At 43.1% G+C, this 23,562-nt stretch overlaps 2 protein-coding genes across 6 annotated transcripts in view; one reads left to right on the top strand and one right to left on the bottom strand.

Annotated features, from left to right (window-relative positions):
• Nucleotides 1–11,732, bottom strand: part of LOC115170051 (receptor-interacting serine/threonine-protein kinase 2) — a 33,405-nt gene extending 21,673 nt beyond the window's left edge. Inside the window, exons 1-7 of one of the 2 annotated variants that reach the window (XM_029726289.1) lie at nt 10,760–11,732; nt 9,736–9,889; nt 6,682–6,837; nt 5,942–6,099; nt 1,082–1,131; nt 553–714; nt 34–119 (exon numbers count right to left, since the gene is read on the bottom strand). In XM_029726289.1, the coding sequence (XP_029582149.1) occupies nt 34–119; nt 553–714; nt 1,082–1,131; nt 5,942–6,099; nt 6,682–6,837; nt 9,736–9,889; nt 10,760–10,956 (963 nt within the window). In that variant the 5' untranslated portion in view covers nt 10,957–11,732. Of the gene's footprint in view, nt 1–33; nt 120–552; nt 715–1,081; nt 1,132–5,941; nt 6,100–6,681; nt 6,838–9,735; nt 9,890–10,023; nt 10,716–10,759 lie in introns of those variants that run through there. The other variant, XM_029726290.1, reaches the window with a different exon arrangement.
• Nucleotides 10,786–20,651, top strand: LOC115170052 (sorting nexin-16). 4 transcript variants are annotated; one of them, XM_029726294.1, is made up of 8 exons: nt 10,786–10,863; nt 13,689–14,087; nt 15,291–15,377; nt 18,281–18,429; nt 18,631–18,700; nt 19,093–19,229; nt 19,665–19,859; nt 20,129–20,651. In XM_029726294.1, the coding sequence occupies exons 2-8, from the start codon at nt 13,761–13,763 to the stop codon at nt 20,226–20,228; spliced, it is 1,065 nt and encodes a 354-aa protein (XP_029582154.1). In that variant the 5' UTR covers nt 10,786–10,863; nt 13,689–13,760; the 3' UTR covers nt 20,229–20,651. The 4 variants fall into 4 exon arrangements, with proteins under 4 accessions (XP_029582154.1, XP_029582155.1, XP_029582153.1 ...); XM_029726295.1 differs by lacking the exon at nt 10,786–10,863 and adding an exon at nt 13,260–13,645 and having other exon boundaries at nt 13,748–14,087; XM_029726293.1 differs by lacking the exon at nt 10,786–10,863 and adding an exon at nt 13,261–13,431.
• The last annotated feature ends 2,911 nt before the right edge of the window (nt 20,652–23,562 follow it).

The raw sequence follows: 23,562 nt of genomic DNA, 5'->3' as shown, positions 1-23,562 counted from the left end.
CCCTGTGTACTGGACAATCTCGCACTGACTGACCTTTGACTTCTTGACCTCCAGCACGGCCTCCAAGACATTGATTTCATCGAACCTCCTCAGCATTGGCTCCAGTTCCATCACACACTCTGCACAAGACAGGTAGAGACGGTTATGGCTCTATAGTTTTTAGGGCCAAATGTATACTTGCAACACCTACATAGATAATACATTGATGTCAATGGAATAATTGTACAAAATATTGAGTTAGGTATGTTGATCTTAAGGGAGGTTTCTGTGCCAAGTAACAAGATAAGGTTAGAATGGCATCCGTCAGTCAGTAAAAGTTACTGTGAGGTAAGATGAAAGGTGAGGGGTGATCTCTTACTGAGAAAAGGCATTTTGTTGGCTGTGAGTAGAAGTCCCCCTTAGGCACAGATCCAGAGTCAGCTTATTTTTCCCAAATCCTAACCATAAATATTTGTGGCAGGAAAGCGCCAAACTGTTCTGAGATCTGTGTCTAGGGGCAACTTCAGCCTATGTGAAGGTAACGAGTTGAGGTCAAAAGGTCATGTCTCTTACGGAGGAAGGATTGCCGTTCGTCGGGGTTAGCGGTCCAGCCGAAAGTCATGAGGTTGATGAGAGTCTCCCTGCTGGGGATGTCCCCTGGCAGACAGTCCAGGCCTGTTTCCGGACGTGCCCCCCGCAGCACGCTGAACATGATCTGCATGGGGTTGGTCGCCTCTGTACAGAAATACAAACGCTCACTCAGTTTTTTACTTCTGAATGAAGATTTCATTTAATATCACTTGCGTCTGGAAATCCCACCGTGCCTTCAACTATAATTGGACTTTGTTTTATCCTATTTTCGAGCATGCAGAGGACCATAAACATTAACTCATGAGTTTGGTATATGTCACTGACTACAAACACAGTAAGGTCATGTGGCTAATCTAATGTGTACGTATAGCTGACAACATTTATTTTGAATGAGGTTATATGATTCCATAAAAGTGAGGTTAACATCCATAAAAAAAACATATTGCTTTTACAAACATTCCATACTGCATTCCAACAGTAAAAAAGAAAAAACATCTAAACCTTAAATTACCTTCAAATGGTATCCTCCTGGCCAGCACCTCCCACATAATGATAGCGTAACTAAAATGGGGGGAGGGGGAAAAAAAGCTTTATTTGACCCACAGTTAGAATAGCAGCCTCTGGGGAGAATTTTTTTTTTTGATGTCAGATGAGCATTCCCCTCAAAGGGATGTCTAATACTAAGAATCAGTCATGAATCTCATTTCCTCAGTCGTACACAAAAGGCCAATACACTTCCCAGTGGCGGCATGATGACAGTCTACTGCCCAGAAGCCCTAGTGACTGTGAATCAGTCAGAGGTTAGGGGAACTTGAAGGGCTAGTCTCAATTCTCTTTTCAGCATTTCCTTTTGTGACATCTTCCCTGAAACAAGGGGTTCCTTTAAGGGGGTGTTCATCTAGAAAGGGCAAGCACTCTAGAGACGCTCCCTGAGATAAATAAAATTGAAACTTAACATAAAGTACTTTGCCGTTTGCTCCAGGAGGAATGTGGTACGATTTACCTTAGGCTAAATACTACAATATTCTACTAAATAGCAACTGAACATGAAAAGCAACTTCTCCTTTTGAAAATGGCCTGTGGCATGGATATGAGTCAGACATTTATTTTAGTGTCAACATTGACTACAAAGTCTAAATAGGATAATTTGTCAGAGTCTCGTCCAAAACTGAGATTTGCGAGATAATTAAGAAATAATGGTATGTCACGGAATTAAGGGTAGCGTAACAGTTTTTCAATCCTGCCCACAGCACCCAAGTAATCATCAAGTCGGAAAGCAGCTGCATGCAACCCAATCATAACGCCCATGGTACATTTTATTTGACATCTCTATGAGGTTAGTTAGGCACCATCAGTAAATTACAATGTACATGGGACAATATTTTTAAAATGTCAAAAGCTCCAAATTTCAATTACTTAAAAACCTCAAACCAACGAAATTGTAGAAATTCAAATACAAATATTGAATGCATTTAATGAGACAACTAAAAAAGGTGTGCAACATGAAAATATTGTTCCATTTACATTGTGCAATTTATTGACGGTCCTTAACTAGCCCCACAGACAGGCTATCCAAAGTCAAACCAACTTTGTCACGGACGCACACCGGCCGGCTGAAGCTAATTGGCGAAAGAAGTTGGCTAGCTTGCTACAGTAGCTAGTTTAGGCTACTACCAGACACAAGACCTGGTTAGACTATTTCAAGTTATCTAAAAAGGGTGATGTACTAACTGTGTACCATTTTGGCAGAGGGAAGTACAAATGCTTCCCACATTCGAACACACACGAGACACCAACATCAAAGCACGAATCCAAAACCCAAATCTCGTTCGCAGTTTCATTTCTTAATAAAGATAATTGAAACCGAGGCTAAAAATCAGGAAGTTCAGCCCCCTTTAAAGTTATGTGAAAAATGTCCTGCTGGCTGACACTTCTGCTACTCCCTTTGAAAAATGATATGCAAGGAATGTTGTAGAAACTAATTGCGTATTTGCGGTAGATCCCCACAGAAATATGCATGTGTCAGTGTAGTATGTGTGAGTAGAGTCCAGTGAGTGTGCATAGAGCCAGTGCAAGAGTCTGTGCATAATTATTAATTATTTTTTTAAACGGGTCAATGCAAATAGTCCGGGTAGCCATTTGATTAACTGTTCAGCAATCTTATGGCTTGGGGGTACAAGCTGTTCAGGAACCTTTTGGTCCCAAACTTCATGCTCTGGTACCGCTTGCCGTGCTGTATCAGAGAGAACAGTCTATAACTAGGGTGGCCGGAGTGTTTGACAACTTTATGGGCATTCCTCTGACACCGCCTGGTACAGAGATCCTGGAAGATAGGGAGCTGTACACACTACCTTCTGTATCGTCTTATTATCGGATGCCGAGCAGTTGCCATACCAAGTGGTGATGCAGCCAATCAAGATGCTTTCAATGGTGTAACTGTAGAAACTTTTTGAGGATCTGAGGGCCCATGCCAAATCTTTTCAGTCTCCTGAGGGGGGGATAGGCTTTGTCGTGCCCTATTCATGTCTGTTGGCGTGTTTGGACCATGATAGGTGATGTGGACATCGAGGAACTTGAAGCTCTCGACCCGCTCCACTACAGCCCGGTCGATGTGAATGGAGGCGTGCTCAGCCCTTCCATTTCCTGAAGAACACGATCAGCTCTTTTGTCTTGCTGACATTGAGGGAGGTTGTTCTCCTGGCACCATACTACCAGGTCTCTGACCTCCTCTGTATAGGCTGTCTCATTGTTGTCAGTGATAAGGCCTACCACCGGTGTCGTCAGCAAACTTAATGATGGTGTTGGAGTCGTGCGCAGACACATAGTCATGGGTGAACATGGAGTACAGGAGGGGACTAGGCACACACCCGAGACCCTCGTTTTGAGAGTCAGTGTGGCAGAGGTTTCCTACCCTCACCACCTGGGGGCAGCCCATCAGGAAGTCCAGAATCCATTTGCAGAGGGAGGTGTTCAGTCCCAAGGTCCTTAGCTTAGTGATGAGCTTGAAGGGCACTATGGTGTTGCGAATATGCGAATTGGAATGGGTCCGGGGTGCCAGGGACGATTGATGTGAGCCACAACTAGCCTTTCAAAGCATTTCATGGCTACAGATGTTGAGTACTATAGGACAACAGTCATTTAAACAGATTACCTTGGCGATCTTGGGCACATGGACTATGGTGGTCTGCTTGATACATGTAGGTATTACAGACTGGGTCAGGGAGAGATTGAAAATGTCAGTGAAAACACTTTCCAGCTGGTCCGTGCATGCCGAGTACGCATTCTGGTAATCGTTCTGGCCCTGTGGACTTGTGAATGTTAGCCTGCTTAAAGTTCTTACATCGGCTACAGAGATCTTGATCACACAGTCGTCCAAAGCAGCTGGTGCTCTCATGCATGGTTCAATGTTGCTTGCCTCAAACCAAGCATAGAAGGCATTTAGCTCTTCTGGCAGGCTCGCGTCACTGGGCAGCTCGCTGCTGGGTTTCCCTTTGTAATTCGTGATAGTTTGCAAGCCCTGCCACATTCAACGAGTGTCAGAGCCGGTGTAATAGGATTCAGTCTTAGTCCTGTATTGACGCTTTGTCTGTTTGATGGTTCATCGGAGGGCGTAGCGGATTGTCTTATAAGCATCCGGATTGGTGTCCCGCTCCTTGAAAGCGGTAGCCTTTAGCTCAGTGTGGATGTTGCCTGTAATCCATGGCTTCTGGTTGGGATATGTATGTGCGGTCACTGTGGGTGATGATGTCGTCGATGCACTTATTAATGAAGAAGGTGACTGATGGGGTGAACTCCTCAATGCCATTGGATGAATCCTGGAACATATTCCAGTCTGTGCTAGCAAAACAGTCCTATAGCTTAGCATCCGCTTAAAAAAAACGTGTTGTTGTAAAAACTCTTGGTAAATAGTATGGCCTACAGCTTATCATGAGGTATTCTAACTCAGGTGAGCAGAACCATGAGACTTCCGTAATATTAGAGATTGTGCACCAGCTGTTGTTAACAGAGACACACACCACCCCCTTGAGTTTACCCGACGATGCCATTCTGTCCTGCTGATGTATAGAAAAACCTACTAGATTTATATTTTCCATAATTTTGTTCAGCCACGACTCTGAAAAACATAGGATATTACAGTTCTTCAGATCACGTTGATAGGATAGTCTCGAATGGAGCTCGTCCAATTTATTTTCCAGTGATTGCACGTTTGCCAATAGAACGAACGGAGGGTAGAGGTGGTTTATCCACTTGCCGACGTAGTCTCGTTGGGTATCCTGCACGCCAGCTTCTATAACACCGCCTCTTCCTTTTTCGATCGTCGGGAATTTGGGCCAGGATGAGCAGTATGTACTTCGCCGCCAACTCATTGAAGTAGAAATCCAAATCGAGGTTAGTGATCGCTTTTCTGATATCCAGAAGTTATTTTCGGTCATAGGAAATGATAACGGAAACATTATGCACAAAAAAAAGTTACTATCAGCACAACAACAAAAAAATAGCACAATTCGTCAGGAGCCCGTAAAACGTCTGCTATTCCCTCCTGCGCCATTCTTCTATTCATTCCGGCTTCGATGCCAAGAAGGGAATGGTCTGTTGGTGGTGGCACGTTACAGAAATAGTCAAATAATATTGGATTAATGACATTATTTCGAGGTATGTCTTTATTTTTGCTGAACTGCCTGATCTTTATTGGATATAACTTGCAGGATATCATGGTAGCCAATGTTTGTGTTAGCCATTATATATGGATTTACTGCTGCTAGTAGTCGCAGCTCTCAGGTTAGCATGTGGCTAGCTATAGCTACCAATGTTTGTGTTAGCCATTATATATGGATTTACTGCTGCTAGTAGTTGCAGCTCTCAGGTTAGCATGTGGCTAGCTATAGCTACCATTGGCCAACAACAGAGTTTTAGCCAGTTTGGTCATAGACGTTCAATGTATATTGTGATAGAAAATGTTCATCTTGATTTAGTGTAACAGTAGGAGAAATGCTGAACTGCTAATAAGTGATGCGTTTCAAGGCTGCTAGTGGTTAGCTAGTAGGGTTAGCCAGTGGTGGAAAAGGGGCTATGATAAAAGCCTAACCACTGTATTGTGATCAAACATTTTTAACTGATATAGAATATATGGTCAGATGATAAGTTGGCTTTAGACTTTTTAGAGGCCCTTTAAGATAGTGGTCTGAACCTAGCTACAGTATGTTAAAATTATTCATGGCTTACTAGGTTGAATGGATGCCATATCACTTTGGGCTTTAGCATAGTGCTCGGTTGTTCATTGTCATGCCATGCATATAGCAGAGGGGCCGGCTAAAGCACAAACAGATCTGGCCAGGTCCTATAAGTCAAAACCTGGTTCTTGTTGGCTCACCTGTACATGTCATGTTTGGCGTCTGCCCTGCGGCTCTTGGAGGGTTCGTAAGCTTCGGGTGGCATGTAGATGACGGTGCCCCCCATTTCAGGTGGCTTGGATCCTGAGCCTTTACTGATGGACAGCTGACGCCACTTAGACAGGCCAAAATCTGCAATCTGGACACAACAAGGACAACTGGGTTTTGAGAGCAGGATTTTGCAACGAAAAGTGAAAATTCTTATTGGACAGGTAGTACCTCCCTGTTTTGCTCAGTTTTCAAACATTTTCTCCATACAAGAGCACAACCCTGAACTTCCAAGGAGACACTGAGACATTCAAATATGTAGGCCTAGGCTATTTCTCAGGGAAACTCAAAAATTCAGTTTATTTATACACAACCAAAATGAATCTGGGCCATTACGACTTTAGACATTTAAAAGCCTCATATTAATGCTTGAAGCTTAATAGGGGCAGATGAAGATTAGATTGGTTCATGCAGGAGGGTTGAGCTGGATGATGGAGAGCTGATTCATATTTTAATCCTCTCATGCCCCCTTTTTCAGTGGGACCAAACAGTTTAATTGGAACCATGAATACTTCACGGTCATATTAAATGTAACACAAATTGACTTTGCCTTAGAAAACAAAATCAAATGTCATTTGTCATATGCTTTAGAAAACAACAGGTGTAGACTAACGGGGGACTATATAATATGAAAACTACTAAGTAAGGCAGAGGTTGACACACACACACACACCTTGACATGAAACTCTCCGTCGAGCAGAATGTTCTGCGTCTTGAGGTCGTGGTGCAGGAGGGGTGGGGTCATGTTGTGTAGGAAGTTAACCCCTAGAGCTATCTCGTACAGGACACGCAGCCTCAACGACCAGGCCAGCAGGGGGTACACCGTCTTCTACAGAGTGTGGGAGGAGAGAAGGGAAAGTACTACCAGTGGCTCGCAGCCCACCTAAGAGTAACTCGCCAAACTAATTCTGAAAGTACATGACATTTTCAAATGTTCTACCGCAAACTGTCATAAACAAATCTCACAAGTATCAGACACCGCAAGCTCCCAGCTACTATCTAATAAATGCAACATTGACATTATCCCCCCCCCCCCCCCCGGTTGGCCACTATTTGCTTAAATTGCCAAACCTAACACAATATCTGCCAATTCATTTCCAGCAATATTGCCCGTCTGTCTGTGTGATACGAGCGCGTATCACTTTGTGTAACCAGTTGATGCGATAACCGTCTTGTGGTATGACAGAAATACTTTCCCCACATTTTCAATTAAAATGTTAACTGCAAAGTAGGCTTATCTGGCACAAGTATATCATGAGTAAGTACAGTGCATTCGGAAAGTATTCAGACCCCTTTTCCAGCCTTATTCTAAAATGGATAAAATGTGTTGTTTTCCCCCTCATCAATCTACACAAAATACCCTATGACAAAGCAAAAACAGGTTTAAAGAAATTTTTGCACATTTATTTTTTTGAAAGTTAATGAAATAGCACATTTACATAAGTATTCAGACCCTTTACTCAGTACTTTGTTGAAGCACCTTTAGCAGCAATTACAGCCTTGAGTCTTCTTGGGTATGATGCTACAAGCTTGGCACACCTGTATTTGGGGAGTTTCTCCCATTCTTCTCTGCAGATCCTCTCAAGCTCTGTCAGATTGGACGGGGAGCGTCGCTGCAAAGCTGTTTTCAGGTCTCTTCAGAGATGTTTGATCGGATTCAAGTCGGGGCTCGGGCTGGGCCACTCGAGGACATTCAGAGACTTGTCCCTAAGCCACTCCTGCGTTGTCTTGGCTGTGTGCTTAGGGTCGTTGTCCTGTTGGAAGGTGAACCTTCACCCCGGTCTGAGGTCATGAGCGCTCTGGAGCAGGTTTTCATCAAGGATCTCTCTGTGCTTTGCTCCGTTCATCTTTCCCTCGATTCTGACTAGCCTCCCAGTCCCTGTCACTGAAAAACATCCCCACAGCATGATGCTGCCACCACCATGCTTCTCCCTAGGGATGGTTCCAGGTTTCCTCTAGAAGTGACACTTAGCATTCAGGCCAAAGAGTTCAATCTCGGTTTCATCAGACCAGAGAATCTTGTTTCTCATGGTACGAGAGTCCTTTATGTGACTTTTGGCAAACTCCAAGCAGGCCGTCATGTGCCTTTTACTGAGGAGTGGCTTTTGTCTGGCCACTTTACCATATAGGCCTGAAAGGTGGAGTGCTGCAGAGATGGTTGTCCTTCTAGAAGGTTATCCCGTCTCCACAGAGGAACTCTGGAGCTCTGTCCCTGACAAAGGCCCTTCTCCGATTGCTCAGTTTGGTAAAGGCGGCCAGCTCTAGGAAGAGTGTCTGTGATTCCACACTTCTTCCATTGAAGAATGAGGGAGGCCACTGTGTTCTTGGGGACCTTCAATGCTACAGACATGTTTTGTTATCCATCCCCAGATCTGTGCCTCGACACAATCCTGTCTCGGAACTCTAGGGACAATTCCTTCGACCACAGGTGGACTCCAATCAAGTTGTAGAAACATCTCAAGAATGATCAATGGAAACAGGATGCACCTGAGCTCAATTTCAAGTCTCATAGCAAAGGGTCTGAATACTTATGTAAATAAGGTAGTTTTTTATGTTTGCTAATTTATTTATTTTAAATCTAAAAAACAGTTTTCCCTTTGTCATTATGGGATATTGTGTGTAGATGAGGACTTAAAAAAAAATCAATTTTAGAATAATGCTATAACGTAACAAAATGTGGGAAAAGGGCCTGAATAGTTTCCAAATGCACTGTATATAATTTGTATCTATTATTTGCTATTTGCAAACTTCGGCATGAAATGAGCAGCAGCAGTACAGAACCATTCCTAGACTGTGACATTAGACAGCACATTCCTCACTCACTAAACGCCCAATGAAATAGTCTTTAGATGTGATTTAACCATTGACATGGACTCAGAACATCCAATTTCATTGTTTCTCTATGATCAATGTTCATTTTATTTCACTCTCAAAATTACAAATCTAAAACCAGGAACATTTTTACTGAGTTGCTTATTAACCATTATTTGACTTGGTATATTGACAGAAAAAAATAGTGCACTACTTTATCTTGTACACTAAGGACCTGGGGAAGAGTTGCAGGGTAGTGGAGAAGAGAATGTGCCTATTTGAAAGTTAGAAATAAAAGTTGTAGCTCGGGATGTTTCATTGTATTAAAAGAAGCTCCAAATGCAATAAAATGTAGGAGACCCCTGGTCTGGGGGGGGGGGTTATATAAATGGAATGTCTTGTGGCGATTTCCCAGATGTGTTGTGGCCCGAAACCTATAGCCTACATTTCATTTTCAACCCTGCTTGGTTGGTTTCATCATCCGCTAATACGCCTGGACTGCCTTGTCAGTTCTTTGCTCACTCAAACAAGGCCAGTGCTATCAGACACAATGTCAGTGCTATTTATTGTGTCCACAGGAAAAGGAAACTCAAACAGCTACCTTCTACCAAATGTATTCTTAACCATGCTCACAGGGGGAATGAGAAGAAATGGCAGAGTAAAGTATTGTGCTGACATCGCAGCGCTCGCATTTTTCAGTCATAGCGAGAGTATAGCAATCTGATACCAAAGCCTGAATGACACACTTCTTCATTCAAAACGATTGTGGGAAACACAGACTATGCCTATACTCTGCTTTGAAATAGTTGTGGGAGAAGTAAATGAAAACCCCCTGGACTGGTATGGCAAGATTCTTGTGGCTCAGTCCCAACTCCCTTGTTTGAACAGGTACACTGTTCTTACTAACAGTGTGTACCTCGTGAAGCAGCTGATCCAGAGAGCCATTGCTCATGTACTCAGTGACGATGCAGAAGAACTCGGGCTCGTTGCACACGCCAAAGATTTGGATGATGTAGTTGAACCTGGCCTTGTGAAGCACCTCCGCCTCCTTCAGCAAGCAATTCCTCTCCCTGTAAACACAGTCATGATGAGATAACATTTTCACATTAGTCATTCAAATGACACAGGAATTGATGTTCATATTGAATCTTTGTGTGTATAGAAAAAAAATAAGGTACATTTCCGAGCAATAGAAAATACATACATTTCACTGTTCTCCATTCAAATTGGCACATAGCCAAGAGGCTTGTAATATCTGCTTCTCCTTTAGCCCAATATTGGACTAGAGCGCCTAACTTTACTTCTTAGTCCAAGGACCTTACGTGTTCTATTTAAAAGGGCGAAATGCCTCGAAGTCAAATCCCTCTACTTTCATATCATATCCAAATAATTTCACAAATGCAAAATACACACTGTTTTAACCGGTTTTAACAAGGTTGCAGCCGACAGTATTTTTCCGTGACCACACGTTTGTGGCGTCTGTCTTCCGTTTCCACACAGGTGTTCGGAGACGCAGAGAGCTACTCATCACAGGTCCGTTAGTCACGGTCTTCTGCAAACAAACGCTGTAACATGGAAATGTGGCCGTGTGGGAACCCTAGCAAAAAGCTGTGTATCAATTTAAACCTTTTGTTTTTTCAAAATTATTTATCGCTGATATGAAAGATATGGTTCTTATGGTTGCAAAACCGTACCGCAAGCAACGCATGTTAATTAGCCATGTCAATGCTCAGATTTAGTATCGGGGATATTAATGACACTCCCCTGTACAGAAGACGTATTCGTCTAATGACTTATGTGTAATGTACTGGAACTTAGAGTCATGATCATGGCCTATCTAGTCGATACATTAATCAAATCTGACAAGGCAATGATAGAATGTAGTCAGATTAGATCTAATGGCATATAGTCATACTTAATCTTGATTTTAACAAACGTACCTTTCGCCAACAGGAGAATCCAATTTCAGACACTTGATGGCAACGGTGGTCCGCCAATCGCAATGCTGTGCCTTGAACACGGTTCCGAACCCACCTTTACTCAGGTAATGCAAGTCCGTCAGTTTTTGATAGGGGATCACCGGCAGAGTGCTCGTGAGATTACAAAGGTTCACACAGCCCGTGTGCTGCTGCTCCATAATTATTGTGAATCTACAATTAAGGATCTCTTGAGAAAAAAAAAGAAGCTTGTCCTCCTCTGCCTAAAAGAGAAAGCGGAATTGAGAGTTCCTGTTCCCGACGCAGCGAAAAGACCCTGGTGTCTTGACCGAGCCGAGTACAGATTCATAAATGTTCCATTAAAACGTAATGACGTTTGATCTAATGTGATCGCGCTGCCAGTGGTAATGATTGCAACTGGACGTCGAAAAAAAATAAACAGTGACTTGAATTGTTGCTTAAAAAAATAATATTAGACTGTCCATTTTTGTCAATGTGTCCAACTCTCTAGCGAGTAACGTTAGGGACTAACAACCACTCCACGCCAAAACAACCGGTGACTGATTTATACTTGTAAGCTACCGACACGGCATTGGGGCATAATTCTTGACCCTGTAGAAGTCCGTCATTAGTTAGCTAGTAGCGTGCTACAAAATAACTGACTGATTAAAATAAAGACAGCAATGTTTAAATTTTACGTTTAGGTAGCTACGAAAGCGGTGGTTTCTGTGGCCGTTGTTGTAATTTTGTGAAGGGATAGGATGACAAGACCCTTCCGGGTTTCTTTGAGTTACATTCAGGATCCGAACGTTTTGGCGTTGTGTTGGGCTCGTTCGAGCGGACCACTTTTGTCAAGTCGCATTTCAAAGTGCGATACATTATGGGGATAAAAACAGTCCGAACTTCACAGAAACCATGTGATCAAAGGTCATGAAGTTTCGACTGCAATGTTCAGTTTTTGTTTGACCCGCGCGAACTTGACCGAAGATGTGACCCGCATTCATGTGGATATGTAAAATTGAATGTGATATTTGAGGCTCTCTCGCAACAATTAAAAGTATAATGTACACACATATTTACAGTTTGTGAGTGTGCAATATGGAGGTTTGAGATATGTTTATTTCGACATGACAAAGAAACACTTTATAAAACAATGGCAACACTGCCATGTTGCACTGAGCCCAGCCACATCATTGTCCGACTCAATCAATCAATCAATCAATCGAATGTATTTATAAAGCCCTTCTTACATCAGCTTATGTCACAAAGTGCTGTACAGAAACCCAGCCTAAAACCCCAAACAGCAAGCAATGCAGGCGTGGATGGCGCAGATGCACTCTCCCCAGCTTTCCTTCTGGACTTTATTCTGCAGTCGCTTGATTCAGCCTTACCACTAAAACAAGCTTTGACTCTTCAAAAAGGACTGCAACATTCTGGCACCATCCGAAGTACTTTGCTATAATTGGTTTGACGTGTCAAGTAGCAAATATATACCATCATATTTAATAACGGGACAAAAAATGAAAGTAAAACACGAAAAAGACAAGTTGAAAAATATAGGTTTTGCTGCCCATATTTGTACTTTACGGTATCTTTGAACGCCTTTGCTGGGAAATTGGCATGGAGGGATTTAGACACGTGTCATGCGACAGTACTTTTTTTTGTGACCGCAGAGATACAATAAATATATGTAATATATTGTTGACAGTAAGAAAAGGGAAAGGGTCAGTTGTACAACTGAATGCATTCAACTGAAATGTGTCTTCCGCATTTAACCCAAACACATCCATGTCTGGATTGTCATTGATAGTTTATCCAACCCCAAAAAACGAGTATACAAATACATTTTGGTGATTTTGGTGATGCATTTGTAAGAGTTGAGGGTTTTGCTTTTTGAGAGATGACACAGGAGCAAGATAGAAAATTCAAGCAAGCGGATTGTAGAATTTCCAATCTATTTGGGAATTTCCCAGATATTTGGGTATCATGACGTGATTGTTTTCAATTAACTTTGAAGGACATGGGTCTCTACAAGGGGATTTTGCTCCAATGTTGTTTGTGACCGATTGTGAAAGAGAAGTGCGCGTTTATGTCTAGCTTACGTGAGAGGGAACACAATAAAATTGGTGTACATCCACCGTTTCTAAACTAATGCTGCGTTCATATGCTAGTCGGAACTAGGAAACTCGGAATTGTCAAACTTGCTGTTTCGTTGAACGCGGCACGTGTATAGCTACAAACAGTTGGCATGTCGGAAATGTGCGAGTTTCCTAGTTCGGACTAGCGCGGCATCATACTGTAGAGGCGTGAATTGTCAGAGCTGTATCACTGGATACAGACGGCAATTCAACGTCTATTCCACGTTGGTTGTTGTGGAAACAACGTCAATTCAAACAGAATGCCCAGTGAGGTGCGTCTTTGCATAAACTAGCTAAATGGAGAGAAAAAAAATAAAAGTTAGCCAAAGTGTAATGATTTTGATTTAATAATTATTTTGTGAACACTGACTACAATAAAAGCATCGAGTGACAAATAAACCTATTTGAGTCGGATATTCACACTTTGAACTTTCTAATATGCTCGGCAGGAATGATCATGTTTACGTTAGCATATCCGTCTGCCCATGTCCGGAAGGGGTCATTCTTCCGTCTTGTTCCGCTTGGATAATGCGGGAAGTGAGTGATTGACAATGCAGATGTTCTGTCCATAAACTTCATCTTGTATGCATACGTCGGTGATTCCAGATAATTTGACTGGAATTTCTTAGTTTCTTTATCATCTACAGCTGTCTTGCATGCGGAGTATCCCCTCCGGTCTGTCCAGTATCCACATCTCCTTCTCCAAATCAGAGCAATTCGTTTCTAAATAGCTAAGGATAGGCTACAGTATGTGAGTATCCAAATCTCTCTCTCTCTCTCTCTCTCTCGAACAGATAATGGATCACAATGTAACAACTCAAGCTCCTGTTTCTCTGCTTCATTATTCAAGAAGGTAAAGAGGTAAGATGGCCACCCCCTTTGTCCCAGTGCCTGTCCCCATGGAACAGACCCCGACCTGGCCCAAGAGGACCTCCCCCCTGGGAATTATCTCTAGCTCTGGCTTTTCACCTCCTGGAAAGTCCCCCTGGGTGAAAGCCACTGGGTCCTGGGGGGCCACGGTGGCCTGTCCGAGCCTCCCCCAGACGTGTTCCAGCCCCGAGGGGTACAGGACATCCAGAGGAGGGGAGCAGGGGTCGGTCCAGGAGGATGGTACTCCAGGGGACAGTTGGGAGAGGCCCCTCACCCCTACCCTGCTGGGCTATGAGGTCATGGAGGAGAGGGCAAAGTTCACGGTAAGGAGTCACCCATATGATTAATTGATTATAATTCTATGATCACACCTTATTTGATTAAACAAATTAGTTGATGCAGGTGGTACTTAGCTGGAACTAAAAATCCTGCACACATGATGTCAGGGAACTTGGTTTAAAAGTTCCATCCATGTTTCAAGTTTCCATCAGTTATTAAATGGTAGTTACTGTAGTATGCAGCATTTTGTTTTAATGAGTTATAGCTTTGTCACTGTTGGAGGCACATTTAAAAATCATCATCCCATCTGGTTGAATTCCATATGATTTTGTGACTGCCTCTATCATGTGTGCTCTCATTCATGGAAAAGGCTGAACTAAGTGTGTGTGTGTGTGTGTGTGTGTGTGTGTGTGTGTGTGTGTGTGTGTGTGTGTGTGTGTGTGTGTGATGAGCATCTGTTGTTAAATGACCAGAGATAGACAACCAGTCACAAGGAAGTGACTGTGGAGTGATTCAGTTAGGTAGTGTAGCTGTATTTCATTCTTACAACCACAATCTCCTTTTAGAAAGATTGACGCAGCTTTGTAATTTCTATCTTCCTTTTCAGATATATATATATATATATATATACATTTTTTAAATGGCATCAGATACTGTGTTTTTGTGTGTAGTTGGCTTGGTTTTATAACACACTCACTAAAGTAGTATCTAAAGATTAGTTGTGTTGAGAGATACAGTAAATGTCTGATAAGAGTATACCTTTAACAGAACTGACCAAACATTGTGTTATGGCTGTGGTTACTTACATCCATGTCTTTGTGTGTATACAGCAGAGTTGCCCAACTGGCAGCCCACGGGCCAAAGTGGTTTTTGGCCCCCCACGTTTTCTATTTAATTGTTTTTTGTTTGTCCTTCTCTAAATGTTTTATTGTTGGACATAAAAGACTGTAAAAACACCAGGAAATCATCGCTAAGTAATTTCAGAAATCTGTTCCCAAGTATTCCCACACATAATAGGGAGACACGCGATCATATACAAATGTAAGTAAGGTTTGAAATTATTACATTTTAGTTAAACATTATATCTGTTTGGTCTTCTTGCGGTCAGTTTTCAGTCTACAAATGATTTGTAATGATGTTCCTGCCCCCCGACCATCCTCTCAAGAAAAAAATCGTCCCGCCGCTATTGATGATCCCTGGCATAAAGTATATAATACAAAAATAACGTGGTCTATTTTTCACTGCAGGTGTATAAAATCTTGGTGAGAAGGAATGAGGAAGAGAACTGGGTGATCTTCAGAAGGTACACAGACTTCGCCAGACTCAACGATAAGGTGAGATCCTGCAGCAGATACCAGGGCTCAGTTCTGAATAGTCCCTTCCCACTTCACCTCCACTGGATCAACTGGCCATTCTATCACATCAAGTCAAATTGTATTTGTCACATGCGCCGAATACAACAGTTGTAGACCTTACAGTGAAATGCTTACTTACAGCCCTTAACCAACAATGCCGTTTTACCCCCAAAAAAGTAAGAGATAAGAAATAATTAAAGAGATGCAGTAAATAACAATGGCGAGACTATATACAGGGGGTACCGGTACAGAGTCAATGTGCGGGGGCACCGGTGTCGAGGTAATTGAGGTAATATGTACATGTAGGTAGAGTTATTAAAGTGACTATGCATTGATAAGATAATAACAGAGAGTAGCAGCAGCATAGAGGGGGGGGGGGGGGGGGTAATGCAAATCGTCTGGGTAGCCATTTGATTAGCTGTTCAGGATTCTTATGGCTTGGGGCTAGAAGCTGTTAAGTCTTTTGGACATAGACTTGGTGCTCCGGTACCGCTTGCCGTGCGGTAGCAGAGAGAACAGTCTATGACTAGGGTGGCTGGAGTCTTTGACTATTTTTTTAGGGCCTTCCTCTGACACCGCCTGGGATAGAGTTCCTGGATGGCAAGAAGCTTGGCCCCGGTGATGCACTGGGCTGTACGCACTACCCCCTGTAGTGCCTTGCGGTCAGAGGCCGAGCAGTTGCCATACCAGGCAGTGATGCAACCCGTCAGGATGCTCTCGTTGGTGCAGCTGTAAAACCTTTTGAGGATCTGAGGACCCATGCCAAATCTTTTCAGTCTCCTGAGGGGGAATAGGTTTTGTCGTGCCCTCTTCACGACTGTCTTAGTGTGCTTGGACCATGTTAGTTAGTTTGTTGGTGATGTGGACACCAAGGAACTTTAAGCTCTCAACCTGTTCCACCGCAGCCTCGTTGATGAGAATGGGTGCGTGCTCGGTCCTCCTTTTCCTGTAGTCCACAATCATCTCCTTTGTCCCTGTAGCTCAGTTGGTAAGAGCATGGTGTTTGCAACACCAGGGTTGTGGGTTTGATTCCCACGGGGGGCCAGCACAGAAAGAAAAAAAAAACATGTATGAAATTGTATGAAATGTATGCATTCACTACTGTAAGTCGCTCTGGATAAGAGCGTCTGCTAAATGACTAAAATGTAAAATGTAAATGTAATGTTGAGGTTGTTGTCCTTGCACCACACGGTCTGGTCACTGACCTCCTCCCTATAGGCTGTGTCATCGTTGTCGGTGATCAGGCCAACCACTGTTGTGTCACCGGCAAACTTAATGATGATGTTGGAGTCGTGCCTGGCCATGCAGTCATGAGTGAACAGGGAGTACAGGAGGGGACTGAGCACGCACCCCTGAGAGGACCCCGTAATGGGATCAGCATGGCGGATGTGTTGTTACCTACCCTTACCATCTAGGGACGGCCTGTCCGGAAGTCCAGGATCCAGTTGCAGATGGTCCTTAGCTTAGTGATGAGCTTTAAGGGCACTATGGTTTTGAATACTGAGCTGTAATCAATGAATAGCATTCTCACATACACTATTGTTCAAAAGTTTGGGGACACTAAAGAAAAGCACATTTTTGGTCCATTTAAAATAACATCAAATTGATCAGAAATACAGTGTAAACATTGTTAATGTTGTAAATGACTATTGCAGCTGGAAACTAAAGATTTTTTTTTTAAATGGAAGATTGCATCATCTGTGATCTGTTGGGGCTGTATGCAAATTGGAGTGGGTCTTTGGTTTCTGGGATAATGGTGTTGATGTGAGCCATGACCAGCCTTTCAAAGCATTTCATGGCTACAGACGTGAGTGCTACGGGTCGGTAGTCATTTAGGCAGGTTACCTTAGTGTTCTTGGGCACAGAGACTATGGTGGTCTGCTTGAAACATGTTGGTATTACAGACTCGGACAGGGAGAGGTTGAAATAGTCAGTGAAAACACTTGCCAGTTGGTCAGCGCATGCTCGGAGTACACATCCTGGAAATCCGTCTGACCCTGTGGCCTTGTGAATGTTGACCTGTTTAAAGGTCTTACTCACATCGGCAGCGCAGAGCGTGATCACACAGTTGTCCGGAACAGCTGATGCTCTCATGCATGTTTCAGTGTTACTTGCCTCGAAGCGAGCATGGAAGTATTTTAGCTTGTCTGGTAGACTTGTGTCACTGGGCCGTTCTCGGCTGTGCTTCCCTTTATAGTCTGTAATAGTTTACAAGCCCTGCCACATTCGACGAGCGTCGGAGCCGGTGTAATACGATTCGATCTTAGTCCTGTATTGATGCTTTTCCTGTTTGATGGTTCGTCAGAGGGCATAGCGGGATTGCTTTTAAGTTTCCAGGTTAGAGTCCCGCTCCTTGAAAGTGGCAGCTCTACCCTATAGCTCAGTGAAAATGTTGCCTGTAATCCATGGCTTCTGGTTGGGTTATGTACGTACAGTCACTGTGGGGACGACTTCGTTGATGCACTTATTGATGAAGCCAATGACTGATGTGGTGTACTCCTCAATGCCATCGGAAGAATCCCAGAACATATTCCAGTCTGTGATAGCAAAACAGTCCTGTAGTTTAGCATCTGCTTCATCTGACCACTTTTTTATAGACCGAGTCACTGGTGCTTCCTGCTTTAATTTTTGCTTGTAAGCAGGAATCAGAAGGATAGAATTATGGTCAGATTTGCCAAATGGAGGGCGAGGGAGAGCTTTGTATTTGTCTCTGTGTGTGGCTCCCTGTGACTCATTTAATTATGCCAAATCAAGGGAGAAATTGAGGGCGTTGGTGAGATCAAACGAGGAGATCAATTAAATAATTTGACAACCTCCAACTTGAGGGAGCAATTTATGTGAATAAAATATTGAACTGCTCTCTCTCTGTGTTTCTCTCTCAGCTAAAGGAGTTATTTCCCAGGTTCAGACTAGCCCTGCCACCCAAGCGCTGGTTCAAGGATAACTACGACATGGAGTTTCTGGAGGAGAGACAGTTAGGCCTACAAGCCTTCCTACAGAACCTCATAGCACACAGAGATATCACCAACAGGTGGACTACAGCATTTCCTCTTGACCTTTATTTTATCCAGGGTTGTCTCACAATATGTCGTTTTCAAGAGAAATCGAGAGTGTGTCTTTTGTGTGTGTGTTTGGTACAACTCTTGAGTGTATCTGCAGTGAGTGCACATATCGTAATTATTTTTGGAGGATGTCCATGTCATCTTTCTGACCTTTGACCTTTCCCCCACAGTGAAGTGGTCAGACAGTTTCTTTGTCTGGATGACCCGCCAGGCCCCTTTGACAGCCTGGAGGAGAGCAGGGTGAGCCATCTCTACAGTACTTTTTATTATCATTAACCTTTTAATAATCCAGGTTAGTCTCATTGAGAACACATGTATTTTGCTAGAGACACCTGCTCAAGATAGCAGACCTACCAAATACTTAGCTGGCTCCATGCTATGGTCTCGGAATGTAAATTGTGAATACTTGAACAATTGTGTGGCAAGCAGCATACTTCAACCAACTGAGCCAAATAGAACTAGTGTTGTGTTCATCAGGGCATATGACGGGAAATGTTATTAACATTAAACAAAAATGAGCTTTTCTTATTGGACAAGTCTAGCTAGTTCCTCCCTGTATTATTCCGTTTTCTTCCATTTGGTGCCTCATGAACATAATCCAGGTTCTGTTATTGTGGTAATCTTGCTGACAGGCTTTCTGTGAGACGCTGGAGGAGACTAACCACCGTCTCCAGAGGGACCTGTCGGAGAAACAGCGAGAGATTGACTCTTTGAAAACAGCCCTGGACGAGAGACAGACCCACATTGGGCTCCTGGAGAAGAGAGTGAAGTGAGGATTTGTTCTTTCTCAGTGTCTGTAGACCGAGAAATCAGGCGATTGTGTGTTTGTGTGTCTGTTAAGGGTCCTGAGTTCTCGTGGAAATAGCAAGATGTACTCCCCATCTCCCACATGATCTGACCACACAAACCATTTACATTTACATTTTTGTCATTTAGCAGACGCTCTTATCCAGAGCGACTTACAGTAGTGAATGCATACATTTCATACATTACATTTAATTACATGCATTTTTTTTTTTTGTACTGGCCCCCCGTGGGAATCGAACCCACAACCCTGGCGTTGCAAACACCATGCTCTACCAACTGAGCCACAGGAAAGCCGATCCAGTTGTGTGTTTGTGTGTGTGTGTATCCCCTGTCTGTGTGCTTTTAGATGTATGTGTTTGTACAGTATGTGTGTTAACATGGTGTCCCTCTATCTCAGTGGTATGTCCCCCAGCCCAGAGGGCCTTACTCCGGAGAGCAGCAGACTATCAGCCCTAGGCAGTGAGAACAGCTCTGACACAGACACTGCCGCAGATAGACACAGAGACACAGACGGAGAGGCGGACATAGACACAGACAGGGGATCATCCACTGCATTGGAGGCTGACCAGGAGACATGTCCTGAAAGAAGAAGGTACCTCATTGACGTCTCGTATCTTTAGACACATATCCATCTCTCCTGTCCACAGAGCTACTTGTGTCAACCTGAGCTAGATGTTTTACAGGTTATCTGATCTGTAAATAATCTTAAACTCCAATTAACAGATCCATATGATGTACAGATCACTGTTTACCTCCTCTCATGGAGACATAATAGGATACTTCATCTATGTCTCTGTGCTTCATGATGAAACGGATGTTTAATTTGACCTCTGATCTTTTACCCACTCTCTGTCAATCCAGCTCAGACATCCAAAGGCCACTCAAGGGTCACGGGGCGTACTGGTTATCTGCGGCCATTGATTGTTCACCAGACGCTTTTATAAATTCAACAACTCCATAGAATGACATGGAATTCTGCATTTGATTCTGACCTGGGACCTGGAAAAGTAGATGATTCCAAGATGGACTGATGAGGAGCTACGAGTGTATAGACTTCATGTCCAGATTCTTGCTTGTAGTGACTGCGTTAATGGGTGATTGAAGTTTTCATATAAGGTGTGTGTGTGGGGGGGGGGGGGGGGGGGTTCTGTGTGTCTAAGGAGTCCATAAATATATTGTTTATGAGTATTGACTTCCAACACTTGTTCTGCTCTCATCTAGTGCCTTGGTTGTATAATAATCAAGTGAAGATATACTGTAATATGTGTCTAACTGCCTTTATCAATGTCTTTTCTACAAAGCTAAGTACTGTAGTACTGTACTCAGGTTCGTACCTCCTCCCTGCAAAAAGCAATACTAATAAACTTGATTGATCTTAAAACGCTTTATGTTCTCATGTCATTGAGTCACACACAACACAAACCCTTTACTTCAAGAGACATTAACCCAAAAATCAAGGAACAAATGTAGTTCAACAGTTGTTTTCTCCCGACTTCACCAGCCAACAGATCATCCTCTACATAAGATTTAGATTTGATTTTGAGAAGGTGCTGGTAGGCAAGTAGAAATAATATAAAGTCCCTTGTTTCACCACAAGGTGGTGCTGTTAACACGTCCAGTCAACCCTAGGCTGAAGTGTCACGAATCTAATGTTCAGTTCCCACCACACATAAGTGGACTCATTCGAGCTCTGAGTAAATCTCTTGGAAGAGGACAGGAATAATTTGACACAGAAATATCTAACACAGGAAAAACTGAATTTTGAGAGCACTGGGCCTTCGATGTAGGACATTTTGAGGGAAGAAAACAGAAACCGCTCTGTCACAAACGCTAATAGATGTTTTATTGTCACATACAGATAGGTGCAGTGAAATGTGTTGTTTTACAGCACCCTTGGAGCAAATTTAGATTAAGTGCCTTGCTCAAGGGCATATAGACAGATTTTTCACCTTCTCGGGCCAAGTAATTAAACCAGTGAACCTTTGGTTACTGGGCCAACACTAACTGTTAGGCTACCTGTTACCCTTGGCATAATAGCGGATACTGACATAATAGCCCTCAGGAATATTGGGCCCCTCACTTATCGCCCCCCCCCCCCCCCCCCCCCCCCCCCACACACACCTGTAAGCTGAATACGCCACAAACCATATGAAGAACATATTCACGGCCAAATCCACAGGGCTTATTTTTAGGTAATAAAAAGGGTACATTTAAATCACTCATTTAAATGAGGTGAAGTAAATTATAATGGACAAACAGCCTGTTAGTATTTCCATTTTCCTAATATTATTTTCCAAATATCATTCCATCTTACAGATACCTAAAGCTTCTAGCTCCATGTGCTTCCCATGCAGTCACAGCATGGGTTTAAGAACAGGAAAAACTACTTTGATAGTACAAATGCAATGGGGATATATTTTTTTAAGCGGAATGCAGTTGAACTCCTTTCCTGCTGTTTCAACTGAAAAAGATACACAATGTCCTGGATATACAGATGTAGGATCTTAATTTGAGCCAGTTTCCTACAGCAGGAAAATAATCCTGCAGCAACAGGAAGTGTGAATTATTATATGGATTGTAATTAATGGACTTTTTGTATTGGTTGATATATTTTTCATTAGGGCAAATCTGAAATGTTAAAGTGGAAATTACACATTTCATCAGCTTTTTTAAACCTCAAATACATTACATGTTTTACAATTTCTGCATTGCAGGAAAGTTCTCCCACAACAGGGTTATTAAATTAAGATCCTACATCTGTAAATTATGTTCTTCCCCTTCCCCATGCTTTCCGGCCCTATACTGTACACTACACATTGCTGGAGATCAGATTCCTGATTGTCAGATTTGTGTTCGGTTTTGTATGTGAGGACTGAGAGGAGGCCATGGAGGATAGATGTTGGGCAATAGCTACCATGCCCTCATAAAGCATTCATACCCCTAGACTTATTCCACATTTTCTTGTTACAGCCTGAATTTAAAACTGATTAAATAAATGTTTTTTCTCTCACTCAGCTACACACAATACCCCATCATGACAAAGTGAAAACATGTTTTTAGAAATGTTTGCACATTTCTTGAAAATTAAATACAGAAATATCTAATTTCCATAAGTAATCACACCCCTGAGTCAATACTTTGTAGAAGCACCTTTGGTAGTGATTACAGCTGTTAGTCTTTCTGGGTAAGTCTAAGAGCTTTACACACCTTGATTGTGCAACATTTGCCCATTATTCTTTTCAAAATTCTTCAAGCTCTGTTAAATTGGTTGTTGATCATTGCTAGACAACCATTTTCCCCTCTTGCCATTGATTTTCAAAAAAAGGTAAGTAAAAACTGTAACTCGGCCAGTAGAATGGCCTTACTAACGAGCTCAGTGACGTTCAACGTGGCACCGTCATAGGATGCCACCTTTCCAACAAGTCAGTTCGTCAAATTTCTGCCCTGCTAAAGCTGCCCTGGTCAACTGTAAGCTATGTTATTGTGAAGTGGAAACGTCTAGGAGCAACAACGGCTCAACCGCGAAGTGGTAGGCCACACAAGCTCATAGAACGGGATCGCCGAGTGCTGAAGTGAGTAGCGTGTAAAAATCATCTCTGTAAGCAAAGTCAGCACAAGAAGTGCTCGCCGCCATTGGACTCTGGAGTAGTGGAAACGCGTTCTCTGGAGTGATGAATCACGCTTCCCCATCTGGCAGTCCGATGGACGAATCTGGGTTTGGCGGATGCCAGGAAAACACTACCTGCCCCAATGCATAGTGCCAACTGTATAGTATGGTGGAGGAGGAATAATGATCTGGGGCTGTTTTTCATGGTTCGGGCCCCTTATTTCCAGTGAAGGGAAATCTTAACACTACAGCATACAATGACATTCTAGACGATTCTGTGCTTCCAACTGTGGAAACAGTTTGGCGAAGGCCCTTTCCTGTTTCAGCATGACAATGCCCCCATGCACAAAGCGAGGTCCATACAGAAATGGTTTGTTGAGATTGGTGTGGAAAAAGTTGACTGGTCTGCACAGAGCCCTGATCTCAACCCCGTCTAACACCTGGGATGAAATGGAACGCCAACTGCGAACCAGGCCTAATCACCCAACATCAGTGCCCGACCTCACAAATGCTCTTGTGGCTGAATGGAAGCAAGTCCCTGCAGCAATGTTCCAACATCTAGTAGAAAGCCTTCCCAGAAGAGTGGAGGCTGTTATAGCAGCAAAGGGGGGGATCAACTCCATATTAATGCCCATTATTTTGGAATGAGATGTTCGACGAGCAGGTGTCCACATACTTTTGTTCATGC

This window comes from Salmo trutta, chromosome 31, assembly GCF_901001165.1.
Source record: "Salmo trutta chromosome 31, fSalTru1.1, whole genome shotgun sequence".
NCBI lineage: Eukaryota > Metazoa > Chordata > Actinopteri > Salmoniformes > Salmonidae > Salmo > Salmo trutta.
This window is presented reverse-complemented; position numbering and strand designations above follow the sequence as displayed.